This window comes from Pygocentrus nattereri, chromosome 17 (assembly GCF_015220715.1).
Source record: "Pygocentrus nattereri isolate fPygNat1 chromosome 17, fPygNat1.pri, whole genome shotgun sequence".
In the NCBI taxonomy this organism is placed as follows: domain Eukaryota; kingdom Metazoa; phylum Chordata; class Actinopteri; order Characiformes; family Serrasalmidae; genus Pygocentrus; species Pygocentrus nattereri.
In genome coordinates this window covers 11298949-11324371 of record NC_051227.1, presented here as the reverse complement: position 1 = coordinate 11324371, position 25423 = coordinate 11298949, and the positions used below count along the sequence as shown (strand labels likewise).

The 25423-nt window shown below is 40.6% G+C and overlaps 1 protein-coding gene across 1 annotated transcript; it reads left to right on the top strand.

Annotated features, from left to right (window-relative positions):
• Positions 1-10901: 10901 nt before the first annotated feature.
• LOC108411357 (calcium-activated chloride channel regulator 4A-like) lies at positions 10902-25423 on the top strand. Its single transcript, XM_017682879.1, has 14 exons — positions 10902-11075; positions 14663-14797; positions 16426-16576; positions 17017-17125; positions 17235-17397; positions 17581-17811; positions 19414-19635; positions 19736-19916; positions 20493-20599; positions 20688-20903; positions 21906-22176; positions 22276-22440; positions 22579-22803; positions 24504-25423. Exons 1-14 carry the CDS (start codon positions 10926-10928, stop codon positions 24905-24907), a joined length of 2730 nt encoding a protein of 909 aa, XP_017538368.1. The 5' UTR covers positions 10902-10925; the 3' UTR covers positions 24908-25423.

Sequence of the window (25423 nt, the reverse complement as noted above, 5' to 3'; positions counted from 1 at the left end):
GACTTAAAATACTCATTTGTATGGCCTTTTGTGAAAAAGTAATTGCCTCCTTAGTTCAATTAGTCAATCAATGATGTGATGTGAAACAGGCTTAAAGATCCGAACGAGCAGCACATTATGCCATGATCAAAAGAAGAGAAAGAATGTTATTGAAGTATATTGTCTGGAAAGGGTTACAAAGCTATTTTAAGCAGAGTAGTTTTCTGTAGACTGAGTCAAAAGTGGACTGATGAGATCAGTCCATGATCTGAAGCTCAAGTGCAATTCTGTTATGTATCAAGACAATGATCTGATCCACAGGAGCTTGTTCACTTTTGAATGGCTTGAATGAAACACAATTAAGGTTCTGGGGTGACCTCAAAGTCCTGATTTCAGCTAATTCAACAGGCAGGTCATGCTCGAAAGTCATCTAGTGTGGCTGAATTCTGAATTGTGAAGCAATTCTGCAAAGAAGAGTGCTCTAAAATTCCTCTCCAGTGATGCAAAAACTGATTTAGTTATAGGAAGCATTTGGTTGTAGTTGCTGCTGCTAAAGGTGGCTCAACCAAGTAAGTACAGAGGGAGGAGATTGCGAGTGGTGGTAGTGAAAGGTAGAAATAGGAATTTATAAGGTTTATTATATTGGAAGTAGGAGGGGTTTCAGCCATGGCCCTTACAGCATAGCTCCATTTTGTGAGTTTGGACCATGCCTTCAACATAAGGTGACAGCATGTGGTAATGGAAAAGAGAGAACTCTGAGAACTTGGGCTGGAGTACTCGACAGCTTCACATTGGGGCTAAAAGATCAGACAGGACACACTGCAGACAAAAAGGCAGACACCCAGGTTAAAAACTAGTGAATTAACTATGTACAAATACATGACTAAACCAAAATGAAGAATAAACACATGAAGGCAGTATGTCCCACCAAATAATTGTAACGCATTAGTACCACGTAGTGTGCTGGGTAGGAGAGGGGAATAAACATGAGGGAAGAGGAGAAGATGAAAATTTAGCATGCAGGAAGACAAAGACAAGAGTGACAGTGGAGCTTTGTGGGCCTGGATCATAAGTTCCCTGCTTGGGAGGCTCAAGGCTGTGGATGCCATGTGGGGAGCGGGGAAAGTGCAGGCAGGGAAAGTGTATGTGGCCAGGAATGTTGGCCAGGTGGGCAGATCCTTACCAGGGCAGCGCTAGCTAGAGCAGCAGGATCAGTATAAATGGATCTCGGTTTGGATGATGGATGGAATATCAATGGTGCAGTGACTTCATTTCGCCAGTGGATGGGTCTGGTGTTTTTTGAATAGAGCCTTAAAGGACAGGTTGAGTCTGAGATGAGTGTAGTGGAAAGCTACTTCACAGTTTAGTGGATGTAAATGTGTCAAGTACATCGCAGCTTGTGCTTCAAACCAGCTTGTTCAAAGATGTTCACAAGAGGATTTCTGATCATTTTGTGTCCTTGACTGTTGCTGTATCTGATGTCATGATTCACTGTGTCATGTTGACATGAGTGAAAGGTCAGTTTAACTTCTGTTTTTCATGAGTGATAGTATCTCTCAACGGTGAAAAAGTGAAAAGGAGAAGAAAGCTGGAGCTCAATATGCAGAGAGTAGTGGCAGCATAAAGAAGCATGATTCAATGCCACTTCTGTCTTAAGCTGTGAAACAGCTATTGTCACCCCAAAAGCTTCGTCAAATGTAGAGAGCCTACTAACTCAAGAAATAATGATCTGATTTAGATACAATAATAAAGACCCATTAAAACCCGCCATTAGGGGTGTACTTTGTGTACTTCTGGTGCCGGTCCCAAGCCCGGATAATTGGTGAGGGTTGGCCCAGGAAGGGCGTAAAACTCGTGCCAAAACTATCATGCGGATAACAAATATGATTGCCATACCAGATCGGTCGAGGCCGGGGTTAATTGGACTACTGTAGGTTGAAGACCATCAAAGAGGAGAGGAGGAAGGCGGGTTAGAAGGCAGCAAGAGAGAAGGAAAGGCAGGAGTGTGGAGGTTAGAGTAGGGACTCTCTGAACATAGGGACAATGACTGGTAAAGGCAGAGAGCTTGCAGACATGATGGAGAGAAGGAAGGTAGATATTCTGTGTGTCCAGGAGACCAGATTGAAAGGAAGCAAGGCCAGGAACATTGGAGGTGGATTCAACCTGTTCTATCATGGTGTAGAGAGGAAGAGAAATGGAGTAGGGATAATCCTAAAGGAACAGCTTGGGAAAAGTGTTCTGGATGTAAAGAGAGTGTCAGACAGGATCATGAGCCTGAAGTTGCAGGTTGATGGTGTAATTTTGAATGTGGTCAGTTCATATGCACCACAGGTTGGTTGTCAGTTAGAGGAGAAAGAGGAATTTTGGAGTAAGATGGATGAAGTGGTAGATGGTGTGCCTAGAGAGGAGAGATTGGTGATTGGTGCAGACTTCAATGGACATGTTGGTGAAGGGAACAGAGGGGATGAAGAGGTGCTGGGTATGTATGGTGTGAAAGACAGAAATGCAGAAGGTCAGATGGTTGTAGATTTTGCAAAGAGAATGGAAATGGCTGTGGTGAACACGTATTTTCAGAAGAGGGAAGAACACAGGGTGACATACAAGAGTGGAGGGAGGTGCACTCAGGTGGATTATATCCTTAGCAGGAGATGCTAAGAATGTAGAATGAGATTAGAAACAAAGAAGAGGAAGAGAGTGAAGACAGAGCCAAAGATTAGGTGGTGGAAGCTGAAGGAGGAGGATGGTTGCAGGCAGTTCAGGGAAAAATTGCAACAGGCCCTTGGGGGCAGTGAGGAGCTACCTGAGGACTGGGAAACTACAGCTAAGGTGGTGAGAGAAACTGGCAAGAATGTGTTGGGTGTTTCGTCTGGTCAGAGGAAAGCAGACAAGGAAAGTTGGTGGTGGAATGAGGAAGTCCAGGAGAGTATTGAGAAGAAGAAGGCAGCTAAGAAAAAGTGGGATAACCAGAGAGATGAAGGAAGTAGGCAGGAGTACTGTGAGGCTAGTCGCATAGCGAAAATATTGGTGGCAAAGGCAAAGGCTCAGGCCTATGATGAGCTGTATGAGAGGCTGGACAGTAAAGAAGGAGTAAAGCACTTGTATCGTTTGGCTAAACAGAGAGATAGAGCTGGAAAGGATGTAGAGCAGGTTAGGCTGATAAAGGATAGAGAGGGAAATGTACTAGTGAGTGAACAGAGAGTGTTGAGTAGATGGAAGGAGTACTTTGAAGAACTAATGAATGAGGAAAATGAGAGAGAGAGGAGGACAACGGGGGGAGAGATAGTGGATCAGAAAGTGCAGAGAATTAGTAAGGTGGAAGTGAGGAAGAAGAAGAAGAAGAAGACAGAGCTAGTCTTTAACTTTAAGTCAAGAGGCTTTTATTGTCATTCCATCTATGTACAAGAACACAGTGGAGTGAAATTATGATCCTATTGATTAATCAGTAATCAATAGATCAAGTATTGACTAGAAAGAGAATGATTTCGCTCACAAAAGGTACTATAGTAAAAAGAATGGGCTATGAGCTGTGTGCACAAAAAATTTTAGCTTTAGTGTACTTTAGAACTCATATGTAAAGTTGTATAAGATGACCTTGTAGGGAGAGAGCGGCCTTGTATAAGCAGGATGAAAACTTTTTTATACATTTTGATTTAAGGGTGACAAAGAAAGGTAAAGAATTTGAGTTTAAAGGGGACTAAAATGGAAAGGAAACTTTGTAAAAAGATTATCTTATCACCCCAAGAATTGTATAAAAAGGGTTTTTCTGAGGCTGTCTTTGCATTTGGTTTCCGGAAACCTTTGCCACTTGATACTTGTATGATACTTGTACTTTTTGAGAACTATAGAATTAAGATAGTTATCAGTTTAAGTGTACAGTAAGACTTAAAGACTCAACAATACTTCCAGGCCCTGAGCTGTAGGGACAGCTCTGGGTTACGACACATGTTAATGATCAAATATCAAAAAATAACCACACAAAGTCATGAAGTTCACCTGGGAAGATTCATAATTAACGGCCAACTTGGATACCGTATCTGTCAGATTAAATCCAGGGGAAAATATCCTTTTTTAATATGGTCTCAGAGAAATAAAGCAGTTCTCAACATGACATTAATGAGGGACCACTAATGTCTGAGGTGTTTATCCTAAACACCACTTTGATCAAAAGAAGAGATTAATATCAACATTTCTCTCTGAGAAGTGCTGGTGATGAAGGAGAAGATCATGAGTTCTGCTTCTGCGCTGACAGACTGCTGAAAGAGTTCTGTGACATAGAATAGAACTGTATAAGAAAACAATGACATCTTACGCTTAAGCCTTATATGTGACAACATTTTGATTTTGAAGTGAGAAAATCCGAGTTTTATTTCTCAGGAGCCAAATTTCAGAAACAGGAGAAGATGGCTTAAGACTCACTCTGAGCTCTAACTGGACTTGTCTAGAAGTAGCTGAGATTAAGAAGCGATCTCATTTAGAACATGTCTTCCCTCTGGGAAGCCACCTAACACATTCTGTTCGAATCCTTTGATTATTATTAACATTTTATTTTTTGTCTATATGGTATTATTAAACTCTCCTCAATTTTCTACAACAATGGGCTGTTGTCCACTCTTTATACAGCATGATGATTTATATGATGATCCACAGCACTTGCAGCAGAGTTACCATGTTTGTGGTTTTCCTGCCAAATTTTGCTAGTTTGATGTCACAGCACTGATTTGTTAGCGTACATCTTTGACTTAAATGACTTGGATTCACAAAAAGAAGGTAAAACCACATTACACCATCCTGCACTAAAAACTAGTGGAAAATAATAGGAAGCTGGTGCTGGTACAGCTAGTTGAGAAGCATACCAGCATCAGAAACACACCATGTTGGTCTACGCTGTTTTCTCTAGCTAGTTGGCATTAATAATATGTAGGAAACCAAAAAAAAAAAGCTAACATTAGGCAGGTGAAGGTACACTGTAAACCATTTTAATCATAACTGTATCTGGCCTTTGTAATTACATAACTATTTTATATCTAGCTCAGTTCTTGAAAATTCATGTTTGTTTGGTTTTTTTTTTATTTAAGAGGTGATGTAAAGGACTAATGCGATTCCCCCTGTTTAAGCAGGGGGATTTCCTTCACTGTGGCACTGCCCGACCATTTATCTCAACCGAAAAAGAAAAAATAAATACTGAAATATATAACAATTTTACATGAAAAATTGCAAAATACTTTCTAAATCATATTTACAACAATTAGAAACTGTAGCCATGATTTACTTATGTGCAGCTGTGGATTTCAAGCTCTCCATCAGATTGAGTTCTCTGGTCTTATTCAGTCTGCAGCACGGGAAAATGCTGGATCAGAGAACTGGAGAAAACGCCTTTGACCAACTGAGTGATTATTGGTAGGCAAAATGAACACTTGCCTTAAAACCACTTTGGGCCTGCTGGCAGTCCCTGTCTGTGTAAGGGGTTAAACAATTTGCATATAAATTAATATTTTAATATACTTTTTATATACTATTTTATATATTGTTTTTAGATACTTTTATATGCAAAGTATCTCAGGGTTCTGGCTTGTGACTCACACTTAAGTCTAGCAGGCTGAAGATCCTCCAAAAGGGGACACTATTAGCACTCAGGTAGCTTTTTTGTGCATTGGAATGGAAAACTTGCATAAGTAATGTTATGGGAGCAATTACGATTAACATATTTGTGCTGTCTTTGTAGCAATTATGGTGTTTTATGGGTTAAAACCAAATCTGCCAGAATACATGTCCAGTTTATAACTGAAGTTAATTGTAATAATCTTCCTGTATCTGTCTATTTATCTACTAACTGTTCGTTTTGTGGGTTTTTTTGTCTTTCTGGTGAAACTTGAATAGCATTCTGTCTAGTAAGGTAAAACAATCAGTAGAAAGTCATTGCAAATACTTAAAAATATTGCCTCTTTGAAAATTTACCATGTAAATTGTCACCCTCTCTGGATTACCAGCTGTTATTCAACTCTATAATGCGTCTGCCACCTTTGAGAGGCTGATGGAGCGGCTGCTTACAGATTTGTTGAAAATTGCACAGACTATCCAAACTTCCTTGTCCATGCTCCTGGCTTAAATGGCACACTCTCCCACCTGGCTGTGGTTTTTGTACTGGTCTCCAGCTCCACCCCTACAAGTACAGCCTCATGCAGTGGTGAGTGAATTTCTTTGGGCATGTAGTGAGGCAATGACAGCGCCACCACTGATGGTGTGTACTTTGTATGTCCACAGTACACCACTGCACTTCAGAGCCTTCTGGGTCAGGCCTCCCACAGCTGTGATATGCATTGTCAGCATCACTGGACCAACCCACCACTTAAAGACTGCAAAACGAAAAGAAAGAGTCAAGCAATCGCCCAGGTGGGCGTTCCTCCTTTCAGTGTTGGGGTTGAAAGCATTACCAACAGTTGTCTGTCGAGTCAGATAAGGAGGAAATTGCTTAGTATAGTGACCAACTCTGCAGAAATTAGGGAAACTGCTGTGCTTGTAGCTAGGCAGATGGAGGCGCTTCAAGACTACAGGCTCCCCATTCCACATTTGGAATGTCTGTGCTAAAGACAACTGCAGGCAAGAGAGCCAGAGGAAGAGGTTCTTTTACAGCACTGGAAAAGGGGGCTCTCCCTCAAAGCTGGGGAGACACCTGCACTGCTATTCCTTGCTTGTCAGACCCTTTGTGGAAGGGCAGAGGAATATGTCTATAAAACAGGTGCAGAGGTGTTGCAAGATACAAGTATGCTCAGTATAGATACGTATATGTAAATGAAAAGTTGTGTGGCATTAACTACAGGCTCTGAGATTCAGGGGGTGTGACAGGCAAAGCTGTGCTTGTATGTGCCATCGCCTACCATTAAAAGGACATCTGTTGTTGTTTAGTTAGTGAAATGTTTCTGTGTGTTGACTGCTTTACTGTATTTTGTTGTGGGTAAATAAGTGTGGTTCATGTGTTTACTGTCAGTGGGTGATGTAATATTGTTCAGAGCTGGTTAGTGAGTGGTACTGTATCTGGGAAGAAGCCTTTTGATTAGTGCAGCAAGAGAAAGAGAAGACAGTAGTGCGTCTTGCTATGATGATTGCTATAGGAGTGACAAGGATGGACAAGATTAGAAATGAGCAGATCAGAGGGACAGTGAAGGTGGAGCAGTTTGGAGATAAAGCCAGAGAGGCCAGGTTGAGATGGTTTGGACATGTGTTGAGGAGGAACAGAGGATATATTGGGCAAAGAATGTTGGAGATGGAGCTGCCGGGTAGAAGGAGAAGAGGTAGACCTCAGAGAAGGTTTATGGATGTAGTGAAGGTGGACATGGAGATGGTTGGTGTGAAAATAGAGGAGGCAAATAATAGGACATGATGGAGGCAGATGATCCGCTGTGGCAACCCCTAAAGGGAGCAGCCGAAAGAAGAAGAAGAAGAAGAAGAAGAAGAAGAAGATTCGTTTGTTACTGTAATTTTAGCATTTTCCAGAAAGTAAACTTCTTTAATTTCGCAACTTCTTTTTTTTTTTAATTGCTTCTTCTTTTTTTTCATTTATTAGTCTCCTCATGTACTCACAAGAGAACTTTTACCCCAATTAACTGCTGTACCAACTTTCCCTTTTGCTCTTTTCAGTCTCCATTTGCTTGAGAACTGTTTATTGTGAGATATCAGCGGAGATGAGGAGACATTTAAAATTAAGTTTGCACGTGAGTTGTGTAACTTAGGGGGTTTCCAAACCTGCTCTGACTCACAGTTTACACAACTGATTACACAAGCGGCCCACAGGAAGATTTAACCACGCTGGTGATTTCAACGGTCAGCGTATCTCATTTCACATCAATGCTTCATCATGCACACAGAAACAGGTGGTGACCAGGATAAGAAAGATCCACAATGATCTTCTCCACTTGACTATTTGTACTGGACTCAAGCTTGTTTTGGACAGATGGCAGACTACACTGGAGGATTCTTTCAGAAGTTTGGATGATGCGTTTACATTTTGTTTACAGTTATGAATGAGGCCAGGCTGGACCTTCTATTTGTCCTCATGGTCTATTGGATGAAGCTACAAAATGGCTTGTTGTTTAGGTCATAAATGTTTGCGACACATTTGCACCACAAAAATAAATTTCTTCATCTTTTGTTTGAGTGTTATGGTGGCTGGCAAAAAAAACAAAAAAAAAAAAGAACAGAGGGAGGGATGGGAGCTACACGTGTCTCAGGTTCTTTATCACAGGTGTTTATGTTTAAGGGACTGATGTATATTTAAGAACCACTGCTTCTCTGACCCATGTGTGGGTGTGAATGTATATGTCTGTCTGCCCTGTAATGGACTGGTGACCTGTCCAGGGTGTATCCTGCCTCCCACCCCATGACTGCTGGGATAGGCTCCAGCTCCCCCTGCGACCCAGAAGGATAAGCAGCTTAGAAGTGTGTGTGTGTGTGTGTGTGCGCGCTCCTCTCACCTTCCAGTTTACTCTTACTCTTATTTGCCACCCTGTGATGTTAATTTGCTTTTTGAAATAATATTTCTTGTCAAAGCCTTTTTTTTGGTTAATAGTTGATTCAGTTGGTGTGGAATTTGTCTATATTTAAGGCTACTTTTTAAATATACAGTGGGGAAAAAAGGATTTAGTCAGTCCCCAATTGTGCAAGTTCTCCCACTTAAAAAGATTAGAGAGGCCTGTAATTGCCATCATAGGTAGACATGAGAGACAAAATGAGGAAAGAATTTAGAAAAATCACATTGTCTGATTTTTAAATAATTTATTTGTAAATAATGGTGGAAAATAAGCATTTGGTCAATAACAAAAGTTCATCTCAATACTTTGTTATATATCCTTTGTTGGCAATGACAGAGGTCAAACGTTTTCTGTAAGTCTTTACAAGGTTGGCACACACCGTTGCTGGTATGTTGGCCCATTTCTCCTGCAGATCTCCTCTAGAGCAGTGATGTTTTGGGGCTGTCACTGGGCAACACAGACTTTCAACTCCCTCCAAAGGTTTTCTATGGGGTTGAGATCTGGAGACTGGCTATGCCACTCCAGGACCTTGAAATGCTTCTTATGAAGCCACTCCTTTGCCCTGGCAGTGTGCTTGGGATCGTTGTCATGCTGAAAGACCCAGCCACGTTTCATCTTCAATGCCCTTGCTGATGGAAGGAGGTTTGCACTCAAAATCTCACAATACATGGCCCCATTCATTCTTTCATGTACACGGACCAGTCATCCTGGTCCCTTTGCAGAGAAACAGCCCCAAAGCATGATGTTGCCACCCCCAGGCTTCACAGTTGGGATGGTGTTCTTTGGATGCAACTCAGCATTCACTCTCCTCCTGTTTGTACCAAACAGTTCTACTTTGGTTTCTTCTGACTACATGATATTCTCCAAATACTCTTCCAGAACATCCAAATGCTCTCTAGCAAACTTCAGACGTGCCCGGATATGTACTGGCTTAAGCAGGGGGACACGCCTGGCACTGCAAGATCTGAGTCCCTGGCGGCGTAGTCTCTTACTGACAGTAGCCTTTGTAACGTTGGTCCCAGCTTTCTGCAGGTCATTCACTAGGTCCCCCCGTGTGGTTCTGGGATTTCTGCTCACCGTTCTTGTGATCATTTTGACCCCACGGGCTGAGATCTTGCGTGTAGCCCCTGATCGAGGGAGATTAGCAGTGGTCTTGTAGGTCTTCCGTTTTTCTGATTGTTGCTCCCACAGTAGATTTGTTCACACCAAGCTGTTTGCCTATTGCAGATTCAGTCTTCCCAGCCTAGTGCAGGTCTACAATCTTGTTTCTGGTGTCCTTCGGCAGCTCTTTGGTCTTCACCATAGTGGAGTTTGGAGTCTGACTGTTTGAGGCTGTGGACAGGTGTCTTTTATACAGATAACAAGGTCAAACAGGTACCATTAATACAGGTAATGAGTGGAGGACAGAAGAGCCTCTTAAAGACGTTACAGGTCTGTGACAGCCAGAAATCTTGCTTGTTTGTAGGTGACCAAATACTTATTTTCCAACATTATTTGCAAATTTAAATTCTTTAAAAATCAGACAATGGGATTTTATGAATTCTCATTTTGTCTCTCATAGTTGAGGTCTACCTATGATGTCAATTACAGACCTCTCTCATGTTTTTAAGTGGGAGAACTTGCACAATTGGGGACTGACTAAATACTTTTTTTCCCCACTGTATATTTAGTTACAGACATTACAGAGTTCAAGGTCAGCATAATTTTTCACACTTCTTTTATAGTGATTTTACATCACTGATTAATGATGTTTGGCCTGAATGTCGTAGTTTAAATGATTATCCTGGCAGTGCATATACACAAATCAGCAAATCAGCACCAACTGTAAAACTTCCAAAAAGGGCTACACAGTTTATAAAAGGTGTGTCCAGTGTTCAGTTTTACACTGCCTGCGGTCATGCTTAGCACAAGCTGAAGAAGTATGACCTTTCAGTAACAGTGAATGGAAGTTTTTCTCTTTTTCCGCTCTTTGCAGCTGTAAAAGAGGAGAATGAAAGCTTTTGAGATTTTACTGTACAGGCTGGATATTACACTTTCAAAAGAGGCAGCTTCAAAAATGTCAGACAGAGGTGAAACTGAAAACTGAGGCACCACCTCACCCACAAAGTCTGACGGATAAGTACCAATAAAAAGTTATTAACTTGAATTCATCAAAAAATGCAAATGAAGAAAATGCAAAATCACACAAATGACCACACTGTACAGGGTTTATCAAGTAGGAAAAGTTTGAAGACAAGGGCTAAATGAATGGAGGATCCTTTCTAGACCAAGAAAGACCCTTTCTAAGATTCAATAGGAAGGATTTCTGCAATGACATTTTAAAGACAGTGGGTGATTTCCTCCTTATGACACCCTGGAACAAGGGTGGTGCGTTACAATATAAGAGTTGTGCTGTGAGCTTAACGTTTCAGTGTTGCAGTCATGGCCAAAGCGTTTGCTGTGATGTTGCTGCTCTTCAATGCACTGGGATTAAATACCGGAATCAAACTGGATGGAAATGGATACACTGACATTCTTGTAGCCATCAACCCAGCCGTGCCTCAGAATGAAAACATTATCAATCAAATCAAGGTATTTATACATATATATTTCAATAATATTAACAATTATAACATTCCAGCAGCAGGATTCTTCAGATATAATATTAAAGCTCTTTAAATATTACTTCAACACTTCTTTGAGAAGTTCAATGGTACGATTTGCAAACATTTATGTAAGATATATATTAGTTTTACTCTTTGTGCTTTTCTGTCTACAAATTTTTAGAATAGTTTCAAGCTTAGAAGTATAATGTCCGTGTCCTTTATAGACTTACATCTACAAAAACTCACATCTAACTTACATCTACCATTTATAATCTGCAATCACCAAAACAAACCAGAAATGTGAAATGTCTGAAGAGATGCTGTAGTTATTATTATTATTATTAACATCATCATCATCATTATACATTTGACACTAATATAAAAAATAAAGACTGTACTCCTAACTCTTAAAAATGATGGTTCTTTGAGGGTTCTTCAGTTTAAAAATGGATCTATATAGAACCATGAACACTCCATAATCTTTTGCATGCTTAAATGGTTCTTTGCACAGTGAAATTGTTCCTCAAATCGATGGAAAATGTGTTAACTTGATATATAGCACCAAAATGGATTCTGTTATTCTTAGCTCTGCACTGGAACAATAGAACAGCAGTTTTCTGAAAAGGGTTCTATGTAGAACAATCCACAACACATTTTCCATCAACCTGAAGAACCATTTCAGCATGTAAAGCGTTCTTTGAGTGTTTATCGTTCTGTATAGATCCATTTTTGTTTGTACTAAAGAAAGCTTGAAGAACCTTCGGTTCTAAGAGTGCATAGCACTTCTGTGATTTTAGAGGAAGAAAATGTCACTTCTTTCATTTTTAGTGACTTCAGAGCTGAAATGTTTTCCTCTTTCATACAGAGAGATGTGCTACTAGATGAAAGTTTGGAGCACACCTGATACAATGAGAGTTTCATCGTAATCTTCACGTTGTAGTTATTTAAATGCTTGTGCTTCATGCTTGATTCTAAGAGAAATATAATTAGTGAGGTTTCTGCAAGAACTTCATACCACAATGCAGCTTTAAGTTAAACAAATTTGAAAAACGTCTCTTTTTTTTTTGTTCACATGACATCCATCCGTCATGGGTAAATGGCTACAGATAGAAAAGAAATGAAAATAAGAATGTGTGTTTTATGTTGCGTGATTAAAGTCAAGTGAGATAAGATGCTTTAGCTATTGTGCTCTATATGCTTAAATTTGAAAACATCAGGGTGGTTAAATCTTTAAACAATGTCCATCCAAGTTACCCTTTGCATTAAGTGACAGTTTCGTGATGAACAGATGAGGGTAAATGGTCCAAATTACTTGGGAAAAATCTGGTTACTTCAACTTCCATTGCAACTTAAACATCCATCCATCCATTTTCTAAGCCGCTTCTCCGTCAGGGTCGCGGGGGGGAGCTGGAGCCTATCCCAGCAGTCTTCGGGCGAAAGGCAGCATACACCCTGGACAGGTCGCCAGTCCATCGCAGGGCAGACAGACAGACAGACACTCACTCACTCACACCTAGGGGCAATTTAGCACACCCAATTGGCCTGACTGCACATCTTTCGGACTGTGGGAGGAAACCGGAGAACCCAGAGGAAACCCACGCAGACACGGGGAGAACATGCAAACTCCACACAGAGAGGACCCTGGCCGCCCGGCCGGGGAATCGAACCCAGGCCCTCCTTGCTGTGAGGTGACAGCGCTACCCACCACGCCACCGTGCCGCCCCAGCAACTTAAATAAAGTTAAATAAATGGAAAAGTGTTTTCGGTCTGCCAACAACTGCTCAGCATATGTAGCGTCCCACTGGAAAAGCATCTCAAGTGGCTCCTCATGAAGCTGCATCCCACAACGGGGAAAGGTCACCTCCGCATCCATGTGCACCGACATACACACTACTGAATGCACACACACACACTAGGGGGCTGCCCTATCCACGGCACCCGGGGAGCAGTTGGGGGTTAGATGCCTTACTCCATGGCACTTCAGCTCAGGGGATCAAACCAGCAGCCTTACAGTCACCAGGCTGGTTTCCCAACTTCCAGCCCACGACTGCCCCAGCATACTTCTTGGTCACTGCTCAATTCCACATGTGTTATTTTGTAGTTTTGATGTCTTAACTATTATTCACACAAGAGCAAAATAAAAAAAATATATAGAAAATTCCTTTTTTGAGTAGGTGTGTCCAGTCTTTTCAGTGGTATTGCCGTGTTTCACATGTTTTCACAGCACGGTTTGTATGTGTGTATATAGAGTATATAATTGAAATAAAGCAGTGGGTCAGGTGTAAAGTATGTTACAAGATGTAGGCTGATTGCTCTTCCAGCAAACTGCAACAGAAAGGATTCTTAAGTGTTACATGGGAGTTTTGGAAGGAAATGGCAGCAACACCTGATGAATGTAGGATTGGGTCAATATCCTTCTTTTGAAACTTCTTCAGTTTTGTCACCTGTTATTAATTAATCTCCTCATCTACTCAGCAGATTCAGCGTTTTATTCAATTAACTTCTGAACCTGTGGTCAAAGTGGTGTAAGCTTCTTTCTCCTTATGTTCTTTTCACTCTGAACTATAAGACATTAGATGAGGAAATGAAAGGCTGTGAAAAGCATCCACACTGAGAGATGCTGACTTCTTCCTGCCACTTGCTGGAAACGACTGCATCCGTGCTGAGTTGTGCAACTGTCTATGTCAGGGGTTCCCAACCTTTTGAAACTCGCAACTCGCACAACCAACCACACAAGAAGATTTAACAACCATGATAACTTAGGCACATATTACCCACTAGTCAATGTATCTTATCTAATTTGATAGTGCAATCATGCTGTCATTTGTCCTTGGTGGATGAATGCCATATGGACAAAAAGAGAAACATTATACATTGTCTAGCTCTGTAAACTTCTGGCCAGCTATGTTGGTTACATGTTGTACATTTTGTGAACCATCACTTAGCCCAACCTGAACATTTAGGCATTTCTGATACTTTATATTTGCCAATAATTATCTCACCAACTATATTCATCCGAAATGATTGGATCGGTTTAATATATACATTGTAATGAAGAAAAAAAAAACATGACAGCTAGCTTCCCCTTAGCAGTACCACCACAACCCATTTATGGGGTCACAGGTTGAAAACCACTGGTCTAAATATTGACCACATTACCAGGAGACTGCCATTGCAACCCTAGTGATTTCACAGCCATCTGTAGCTGGCCGTCCAAGGCAGTATAACTGGCCCTGCTCTTTCTGGGTTTCTTTCTCTCTCACCCCCTTGTGTTGAGCGACAGTAGCGTCCAGCAGTTTGAAAGCATAGGGTAGCTGGCTTCTTGTGACTCAGAGGAAACACTGGGCAGCCCTCACCTTCCCAGCTTGGAAGCATCGTGTGATTGGAGTAGACCTGAGTAACTGGACTCATTTGGGGAGAAAAGTCCCTCTGAACTTGCCCTTACTTGTAAAAGGTCACATAAAAGCTTTCTGTCAAACAAGGAGACTAGAATCTCAACTTGATTTGAGGCTTATATTTGTAGAGACGTGGCTCTGACACAATGTTTTTGCTATTTTGTTAAACTCACCCCAGGCAATGATTACCAGTGGATCAGAATATCTGCTGATGGCTATGGACAACAAAGTGTTCATCAAGGATGTGAAAATACTAGTACCACCAAACTGGAGCGGATCATACGAGAAAGCAAGGAGAGAAACCTACGACAAGGTAAAAAAGCTGTCAATTTTCCTTTTTATGTGGATCATTCTACTGAGCTGCTTTAGAAGCAGAGTAGAAAACCCACTGCAAACTTTTAAGTGACTTGGATTTTACATTAAAATCCTTGATGCTGTACCTCGACTATGTTTATGCTACCATATGGCTATGAGTGTGACGAAGCAGACTCAGGAACTTGAGAAGGATCCATGATCAGGTTTATTGACAACAGGGCAGTCCAAAACTCAGAGTCAAAAGGCAAAGCAAAAAGGGACGTAACAGAGAAATCAGCCCAAGAGGCCCGGCAGGCAGAGCAAACGGGGCAAAAGCAGATTCCAGTAGATCAGGCAGACACAAAGGAACTGGCCATACTTCGCCCTGACTGGCTGAATGGGTGGAGTATTTAAGGTGTGACTGATTAAGAAGATAAAGGTACAGGTGCTTTGATTTGGGAACAGGGCTAGTACTCAGGAGAGTGAGACCTCTGGTGGCCAAATAGCGACTTGCTGACATTGAGGAAGCGGGAATGCAGGAGCGTGGCAAATAAAGCTCTGCCTATGAATTAAAACACTTGGTGTTTCAGTAGTGATATGAAAATATGGGACAGCATTTTTTACTTAAAATTAAAATGTAATATTTTATTTAAAAATTCTCATCACAAACCAAAATCTATCAGCTTTCATTTAAAAGACATCAAGAAAACATGAACAACATTTCATGGGTTTGGGTTTGGGAAGCCACCTCCCTATAGAATTACACTATGAACATATTTAGCTCTCTTCTCTCTCGGATTTAAATAGATCATAACATAATCCTCGTAAAGATCTAAAGTCCAAATACTTATCAAAGTATAGAACGGTCTGTGTAGTGGTGAGGGAGGTAGCATTGGATACGTAAGGACACTAAAGTACACATTTAGATTTTTTGAGTTGCTAGCTGTAAAAGGTGGGTGCTATAAAAGTCTGGTAAGTTGACAAAAATGCAGTTCATTGGAAAAATCTATATTCTTTGATCCAGACCTCCTAAATGCTTAAAAATATAATACCAAGTAATGTATTAGGCAGGCCTGTACATCTGCATATTCATGCAGTTGTCAGTTCAGCTAATTGTATGGCAGCTGTGCACTTAGGGGCGAGCAGCTTCAGGTAATGTTCACATCACCCATCAGAATGAGGACCAAAATGGGACCTCATCCGACTCATCCGACTCTGGAATAATTGTTGTATCTTCTATTATTGTATTTCTGTAACTGCTGATATTTGATTTTCATGCACAAACGTCTTTAAAGTTTACTCAGAATGGGGAAAACCTCTCGTAAGTGCGAGTTCTGTGGACAGAAAAGCTTTGTTTATGAGAGATGCCAATGGAGAAATGCCAGACTGGTTTGATCCCATTGAACCTGTGTAATGTATGTGTATATACTTCTCCTACTGTTTCTTATGAGAAGCTTAGTTGCATAACACTGCATGAAAGCCATGTGAAGGCTCTCACTGTGAGTCATTTACAGGCTTTAAAGAAATGTGTTCCAATCTGGCTACCGCACTGGAGTAATAATATCATTTATTCTAGCTACTGCAATGGTGATTATTTCTGCTCTACATAAAAAACTTCTTGAAATATTTCATGTGTTCCAATTACAGGCCAACATAATTATTGACAGTCCTCACCCAGCATATCGTGATGAGCCATACGTAAAACAGATGAAAGGTTGTGGAGAGGAGAGCGAGTACATTCACTTCACGCCAAACTTCCTCTTAAACGACAATCTTCTTAATGCATATGGGCCTAGAGGTAAGAGCCAAACAATTTGTTTTTATAATACTCTGAAAAGAGGGTCGCGACCCTGAGAAAGAAGCGGCTAAGAAACTGTGTGTGTGTGTGTGGTTAGTGTAGTGGTTAACACCTCTGCCTTCTACACTGTAGACTGGGGTTCAATCCCCCACCAGGGCAATCACCCTACACTATACCAATAAGAGTCCTTGGGCAAGACTCCTAACACCACCTTGGCCTTCCTGTATAAAATGACCAAATTGTAAGTCGCTCTGGATAAGAGCATCAGCCAAATGTTGTAAGTGCGTGTGTGAGAAAAGAGGGTAAAAAACAATTAAAAGAAATGTGAAAGACATTTTTGTTTCAAAGTATAATTACATAAACAAACATTGTGCAAATGTACAAGAATGCGGTCACAGGTCTCTCGACCACATCTACCCATAAATATGTTTCATTTTCAGGCAAGGTGTTTGTTCATGAATGGGCTCACCTCAGATGGGGGGTATTTGATGAATATAATGAGAAAGAGCCATTCTACTTTTCTCAAAACCAGCAGATCCAACCTACAAGGTCGTATCAGCTTTCTACGTTAGAAATATGCTTAACATTACACTTCTTATATACTTATAATAGTATTACTATATATAGTAATGTGTTTGTGTGTATTTTATTACCTCAGATGTAGCACACAGGTTTCTGGACATTGGTTTGAAATAATCAATGGACATGCTACGCTTTGCCGTTACGATGATACTTGGTTACCCACCAAGGAATGTCAGTTCTTTCCAGACAAAGACCAAAAAACCAGCGCTTCAGTAATGTACATGCCAAGCTTAGACTCCGTAAGTTGAAAGCATAAACAGAGTAAATAAAGTTCTACCTTTCGCTTTTATTTCTAAAGTAACACCTATATAGAGTCACTGAGCATACTGACCTGGGATGTTTCAAGAATATATTTCCGTTGTTATTTCCTGATTTTCTTGATGCCCAGAAACAGCACAGCCTAACAGTAATTCTTTCTGTAGGTGACAGCATTTTGTCATGAAGGGGACCACAACATTGAAGCCCCGAACACGCAGAACCAGAAATGTGACAACAAAGCTACACGTACAGTGATTTTTCAACACTCTGTAGACAAAGACGCCCTTCAGACTTTAAAACCTCTACAGTCTGCGCCACCAGCTCCAAAATTCACTGTGATACAGAGGCGAAGTCGGGTCGTCTGCCTCATCCTTGATGTCTCTGGAAGCATGCAGGTATGTTAGAATAAATATAAATACTTGTATTCCAGTAGCGACCGCACAGCAAACTGTGTTTCTTCATGCTGCCATCAAAAGTTCATGCAGTACAAGGAAAACAAAGTATAATAAGTATTCTCAAAAGCCTGACACATTAAAATAATCTGAACAACGTTTACATTTTTGAAACAATTATACTGCAATTCAGCAACATTTGCCATCTACTTTAACCTGCTACCCTTTGACACATACCATGGTTCATTCTCTTACTGGTGTAAAAATTAAAGGTACATATAAATGAGAGCGGCTAAGTAGTCAGACAAGAAGTGTCCTCTGTTTCCAACACTGTAGTGATGTCAACTGCAAGACTTCATGCAGGATTATTGTAGAGAAAAACTAGTGATGATGAGAGGAGTCAATTATTAGATCTTCAATATTTTGACCTATTTTGCAATTTACACTATATAGGCCAAGTATGTGGACCTCTGACCATCACATCTATGTGAGCTTGTTGGACATCCCATTTCAAAACTTTGGGCATTAATATAGAGTTGGCCCACCCCTTGAAGCTGGGAAGGCTTCCCACAAGGCTTTGGAGTGTGTCTGTGAGAATTTAAGCCCATGCATTCATGTTCATATGAACTTTTGTGGCACTGAAGAAGGCCACATGTTCCAATTCATCCCAAAGATACTCAGTGTGGCTGAGGTTGGTGTTCGGTTAGAGTTTCTCCACACCAAACTCACTAAACCATATCTTTACAAACCTCACTTTGGACACAGGGACACAATCATGCTGGAGCAGTAAAGAGCTTTCCCCAAACTGTTGCCACAAAGTCGGAAGCATACAAATATCTTTGCATGCTATATTACTTTTCATTGGAACTAAGAGGCCCAACCCCTGAAGAACAATCCCAGACCATTATTTCTCCTCCACCAAGCTTTACTGTTTTCACTATGCATTCCATTAAGAAGCATTCTCCTGGCATCTGCGAAACCTAGATTCGTCCATCAGACTGCCAGATAGTCAGGTGTGATTCCTCACTCCAGAGGACATGATTCCACTGCTCCAGAGTCCAGTAGTGGTGTGCTTTACACCTCTCCTGACAAAGATTGCCATAGTGGTCTTAGGCATGTCTGCAGCTGCTCAGCCATGGAAACCCGGTGGCAGTTTGGAACTGTAGTACCTGATGCAACAGAGGATATGTGCTTCAGCACTTGGTGGCCCCAGTCTGTCAATTTATTTGACCTACCTCTTCGTGACTGAGCTTTTGTTGCTCCTAGACACTTTCATTTCTCACTTACAGTTGGCTCAGGCAAGTCTAGCAGAGCAGAAATGTCGTGAATTAACCTGTGATTTCACAGTCACTGAGCTCTTCAGTACGACCCATTCTGCCGCCAGTGTTTGTCTGTCGACATTGCATGGCTATATGCTTGATTTTATGTGTGTTAGCAATGGGTGTGGCTGAACTCAGCAATTAGCAGGGGTGTCCACATACTTTTGGCCATATAATGTATCATAAGAGAACAGGTGAATGATGAATTAAAAGTAAAGGAAACATTATGCACGCTATTGTTATTGTCAATAAAATAACAATTTGTCTATTTGTTTTTTGTTTAAAGGGCCAAAGAATACTTCGACTACAGCAAGCTGCAACGATTTTCCTAAGAGAGATTGTGGAGGAGGGAGCATATGTGGGAATTGTCAAGTTTAGTACCAGTGCAGACATTATAAGCTCATTGACTAAAATAGAAGGTTATGCAAGAGAAAGTTTGATAAGTAAGTTGCCAGATACTGCATCTGGATCTACAAACATGTGTACTGGACTTAAACTAGGCTTTGAGGTAAGATGGTCTGAAAATAGGGATTTTCAATCAAGGAAAATCGTTTTACTTCAACGTTCAGTTGAGGCTAAACAGAGAAAATGCTCATTATTTATTTCAGGTCCTTCAGCAGGATGATAAAAGCGCCGTAGGAGATGATGTGATTTTTCTGACAGATGGTGAAGCGACAGATGATATTCAGAGTTGTTTAAAGTCAGCTGTGAATAGTGGTGCCATAATCAACACTATAGCAATGGGGCTGAGTGCCTCTAATGTGCTGGTAACCATGGCAAATCAAACAGGTACCCATTTCTTAAAATAAAAACATGTTAAGTACAGGTAAAAAAAACATACATGTACTGTATTTAAACACTGCGGTTGTTAATTCACAGAAATAGAATGGAAATTAACATCAAATTATCACCTTTATTTCACAGGCATTGGCATTTTGTTACTGTTAATTAAACTATTATTGTATTATAGTTTTTATAGTGTATTTCAGAAACGAACGAGTGAAACTGTTCAATTACAGAAGCAGTTTAAAAAAAATTAAATGACTCCGACAGATTTTTACCATCACAGAGGAAACATACTTTTACTGTTAATTAACAGGTTGTCTGGCAACCCTGCTGCTGGACCTTTTTACCTTTTTACAGATTTTCTTTTACAGTGTAGTGTAATGTCAGTTTAACGAGTTGGTAATTAAATATGTACATTTACAATTTACAACAATAAACAACTGCAGCAAAGTTTGATTGGCAGTTCTAATTTTAGATATGTTTTGAGCTCATGTCACAGCAGTCACCAGATGGGAAAGCATTAGGAATGGGACTTTGGTACTGGATGTAAAATATTTACTTTTTAATCCATTTCATTAGATGGAAAGTTCATTGTCGCTGATGAGAATTTGATTTCCAACCAGCTCGTGGATGCCTTTTCTTCGTTTACAATGTCAGATGGAGATCTCACCAAACTGACAATACAGGTGACCTACATACAGTATATTTACGTGGTTCTGCTTAAAACTGTGGGCCGGCACATTTACTGCACTGATTCTCTTTTTTCCTGTACAGCTTGTGAGCACTGGAAGTTCTACTACTGGTTGGTTCAATGGAACAGTGCCCATAGACCGCACTGTGGGAAACAGCACCACCTTTACGATAATCTATGAAAGAAGTGCACCCACTGTGAGCATACATGCGCCAAGTGGTTCAGCGTATGATCAGACTCGTATGACTCATAATGCAGCTACAAAGACACTGACTTTAAATATTCCTGGAACTGCAGAGGTAGGACAGCATTTCTGGAGAGTCAGCTCTGTATTTCACTGCATTTCTTTAATACAGACTGATAGATTTAACTGATAGATGAAATAAAGAACATGATGTATGCATAAAGCAACGTGCGAAAGTCTTCGGCAGCTAAAATGACTTAGTGTTTATCTTAATAGTAAGAGTGTTTAGAGCAGTAAGACACAAAATGACATTAGAATAAATACATACTGCCAAAATTACAGTAAAAAAAAAAAGTAACACTAAAAAGTTCTTTATATATTTCTTAGAAGATTTAAATCTCCAGGCAATGTGGGAGCTCAGACTATGAGTTACACACACACACACACACACACACACACACACACACACACACAGAGAGATTTGCCTTTGTAAAATAACTCTTTTCTAAAATCTATTCTCTTTTATATTTCATCTTTTTTATTATTTATATTCTACACTGAGAAAACCAACGTGACTAGTGATAAAGATAAAATAAAAACCGGCAAACGCTTTTTTTTTCTGAAATGTGACGTAAGCATGACTGTCAATATGCTACAAATGAACGAAGTTAAGATCCTGGCAACATTTAGCACTGCTCACTTGCTCAGATAGGTTCTCATCCTCCTTAGATAGCATTCTACATGCATGAGTTTATGCATTAGTTCACAGCAACTGGCCCACAACACTACCACTACCAGCAATTCTTCAGACTCTCCCGATTACCCACTCCAGCGTCGACTGCAGTCATTGCTCTGATTAGTTGAATTCCATCAGCGGCGAACTTTATTCAATGTTATGAAGCATTCATTAGCAGGAGCAGGTATTGGATCTTATTTGTAAATCCTGGTCTTTCACAAAGAAAGCTTTGCAAAAGGTTGTGCTAACTGACCGACACAAACCACAATGTATTGTTGTTTTGTTGTAATGCAACAACTACTGCAGCAGTACTGTATGTTAAAAGTATCATATGGGAATTCATGACTTCAGTTTAATCTGTAAAATTCCTGTTTATGGCAGCCTGGAGACTGGAGATACAGCTTCTTCAACACAGAATCAACTGCTCAGGCGATGACTTTAACAATAACAAGTCGAGCAGCTCGTGACGATGTACCTCCAGTCATGGTTAAGGCCCAGATGAACCAGCTAGCTAGTGATGGCAGTAAACCCATGGTAGTGTTTGCTGAGGTCAGTCAGAATCACGTTCCTGTGTTGGGGGCCAAAGTCATGGCCACCTTGCAATCAGATACTGGATATTCAGAAGACTTATTCCTCCTGGATAACGGAGCAGGTACCACTACATTACAGGTTGTAGTAATTCATTATGGAGCATGTAAGCTTGAGTTACATAGGAATACACTTACTGACATATTGAATGTGTCTTTTACAGGAGCTGATAATTTCAAAAACGATGGCATCTATTCTAGATATTTCGCAAAATTAATCAGTGGAAGGTACAGTCTGAAAGTGCGGGTGATACCCCAGGAGGGAGCCATCCGTGGTTCACACAACAGAAACAGTGGTGCTCTGTATGTCCCTGGATATATAGTGGACGGTGGGTAGGGCAGACGTTCGTGTTTTTGAAACATTGTGGCCAGAAAATAGGAGGCATAAACAATTTGTTTATGAATTTTAGACTGAAACCTCTTTAATTAAACCTCCTGCAGCATTAAGACTGCCTTCATGTTTTCAGGTAAAGTGCAGCTAAATCCTCAGAAGCCCCCAGTGAGTGTGCAGTCGGCAGATGTAGGCAGGTTCATCAGAACAGCCACTGGGGAGAGTTTTGTGGTAAATGTGCCCAAAGGTGTGACCACAAAGTTCCCCCCTGCAAAGATCACAGACCTGAGGGCTAAAATCCAGGTGGACACTATATTTCTCAGCTGGACAGCTCCTGGCGAGGACTTTGATTTTGGAACAGGTAAATATTGCACAGTTACACTTTAGACGGCCTACTGCTCCAACACTGCTGCACAAATGATGAGATTATAGTTTTCATTTAATGCTGGTCTGAACAGCATTTTACAGGCTTTGAATACTTCTAGGTGTTCTCAAATGTGTACCCAAACCCTCGTTTTGAGTACTTCCTTTAAAATCAATTATATTTACCTCAATACATCCTTCCCCATGGTCCCGAGGCCTGGTTCATGCTGCAGCACTTCCAGCAGCCTGTCCTTTATTACAAATAACCTCTGTCTTCTGATATCAAGCAGGGTCTTACACTTGTTTCTCACTTGATTCATTTGATGCATGATAAGCCTCAAAATCTCCAATAAAGCAGCAGTCTCTTCGAGTTCTCACGCTGTGTTTTCAGCATGTAAACAAAGAATGAACCCTACCAATAAGATGGAACAGTGCTATAACGCAATGTGACATAACATTGACTGCCAAGCCGTGTAGGAATGGGCTAAACCAGCTCTCTGTCTCTTGAGTTGTGTGGCAGCTAGGCCGCTCTCCGCAGTACCAGGATCTCATCCAACGCCCAAAATTATTGTTTCATCATTTTTCACAAATTATGTTGCTTCAGTCCATCAAATAAAAGAAACAATGTGTGAAATACAGGCCTGTGGGGTCTGGCACCCCCTGATTAACCTCTTGGATCCCCTGAATGCCTCAAAATCAAAATTCTGGGAGGGCAACAAATTGATTATGATGTACTGTTCATTAGGGGAAAAATAAAGGCTCAAACAAAGATTTAGGGAAAGGCCACTGTTTAGTTGCTTCACCCACAGCCAGCGAGCATCTGTCTTCTTAGCAACTTGTGATGCAGCATTGGTCTGCCTCAAAGTTGTGCTATAGCAGATTGGTTCACCCATTTGGTCCTTCATAGCCTAAAAACCGTAACTGGGCTACCTCTGAAAAACTTTACAATATGCCGTCACACATGTATAAAAGTAAAAACTTACCAATTTCCAAAGAGATTGATAGAAAGGCTGAACTGGTACTCATTTCTCAAACCAAAGACGATGTTTAAACCAAACTAGAAAAGTGTTCACAGAAGAAGAATTATGAAATCAAATATTTGGTCTTTGACGATTAGTGCTGCTATGGTGAGCGAGTTAGCAGCCAGCCAACGTTTGAGTACAAAAAAAAAACCAATAACATGGTGCATGGTGCTCCCACCGAATGCCAGGGGGTGTTTTGCACACAGAAAAGCAGTGACTTGTGAACTCATAGAAGGGGAGCATGTGGTGGCAGTTCAGCTTTAGGTAACATTACCTAGATATGACTTGATTTTTATAGCCTGTCACATCCATCTCATGGTTTGGTTTGTTCAAATGAGCCTCTAACTCTGAAAATTGTCAGGAATTCACAAGAGTGTTCTACAATTCTGATGATGTCTAAGGGTTTAAAAAAGATAAAGCATCTAAATATGAAATATAGAAATGATTCTCAACATATAGAATGAATACTCACGTTTTAGAATTATTCAGGCCAGCCTGTCACACTAACAGCATTCTACATCATTTAACTCATCTGATTCAGCTCACCAGCGAATTAACAAGCCCTTTATAAGTTAACTTCACTGTGTTAGAGGAAAGATGTAGGCTGTCCATGACTTGAGCGTAAAGTTTGGGTAAACAGCATCTGCCTAATATTTGTATTTCTTTTCCTCTCAAGTTGAATCTTATGACATTAGGTGGAGCAAACATTTGAAGACAATTCTGTACAACTTCAGGAATGCTACTCCAGTAAACACATCTGCACTCCATCCCCAAGAGGCAACCTTAGATGAACAGTTTTCCTTCCTGCCTGAAGTTGCCATCAAAAATGGAACCACACTGTTCTTCGCTATTCAGTCACAGGACAAGCAGGCACTGAAGTCTGAGGTATCGAATATCGCTCAAGTGACAAAGTTTGTCCCGAGTCCCAAACCTCCAGAAATTTCAGAACCACCCCTGAAACTCATAATCAGTATAGTCACTATAGCCTGTGCTGTAGCTATTTTGGCCTGTATCATAGCTACTATAACCGTATGGGCATTAAAACGAAAGAAGGCGGTGAAAGAAAGTGGAGGGGCTTAGCTTTGCAGAACATTTCAACCATTAGTGGCTCATTTACATAAGACCAACTCATCTTTCACTCTTTATTATTAACAGTTTTGTATAAGGTCTTCCTGTCAGTGCCGTTCTATGAAATCACACTTTTCCAATTTCTTTACGAAGAGCTTCTAAGATAATTTTATAGGAATAGCGAACTTTACTTATTTAGGAATTTATGGGACTGCTTTTTTGTGGGAACAGACTTGGCTCAGTCGAGTCTGTAGCTCTGGGATGTGAATCAACTCCTACGTCAGAACCTTTTCTGACGTAATACTGCTTTGCACCCGTTTTTGTTTTTTCTTCTAGTTTCTCTCAAGATTTACTCTGAAATGTGTCATACTTTCACATGACGCAAACAGCAATGTGAACAAATTAAATACCCCAAAATAAAGTGTAATAAATGTGTTTAATAGAAACAATTAAAAATGATTATATGTTCTTTTTAAAGTGTTCATTAAGTTTGGTAGCTTTTCAATAAAGGTGATGATTGGGTCTTAC

Coding starts and splice junctions, on each gene's coding strand:
- LOC108411357 (XM_017682879.1), top strand. CDS start 10,926: ATGGCCAAAGCGTTTGCTGTGATGTTGCTGCTCTTCAATGCACTGGGA. Junction 14,798..16,425: donor GGAGAGAAACCTACGACAAG/GTAAAAAAGCTG, acceptor TTCCAATTACAG/GCCAACATAATTATTGACAG. Junction 17,398..17,580: donor ACATGCCAAGCTTAGACTCC/GTAAGTTGAAAG, acceptor TTCTTTCTGTAG/GTGACAGCATTTTGTCATGA.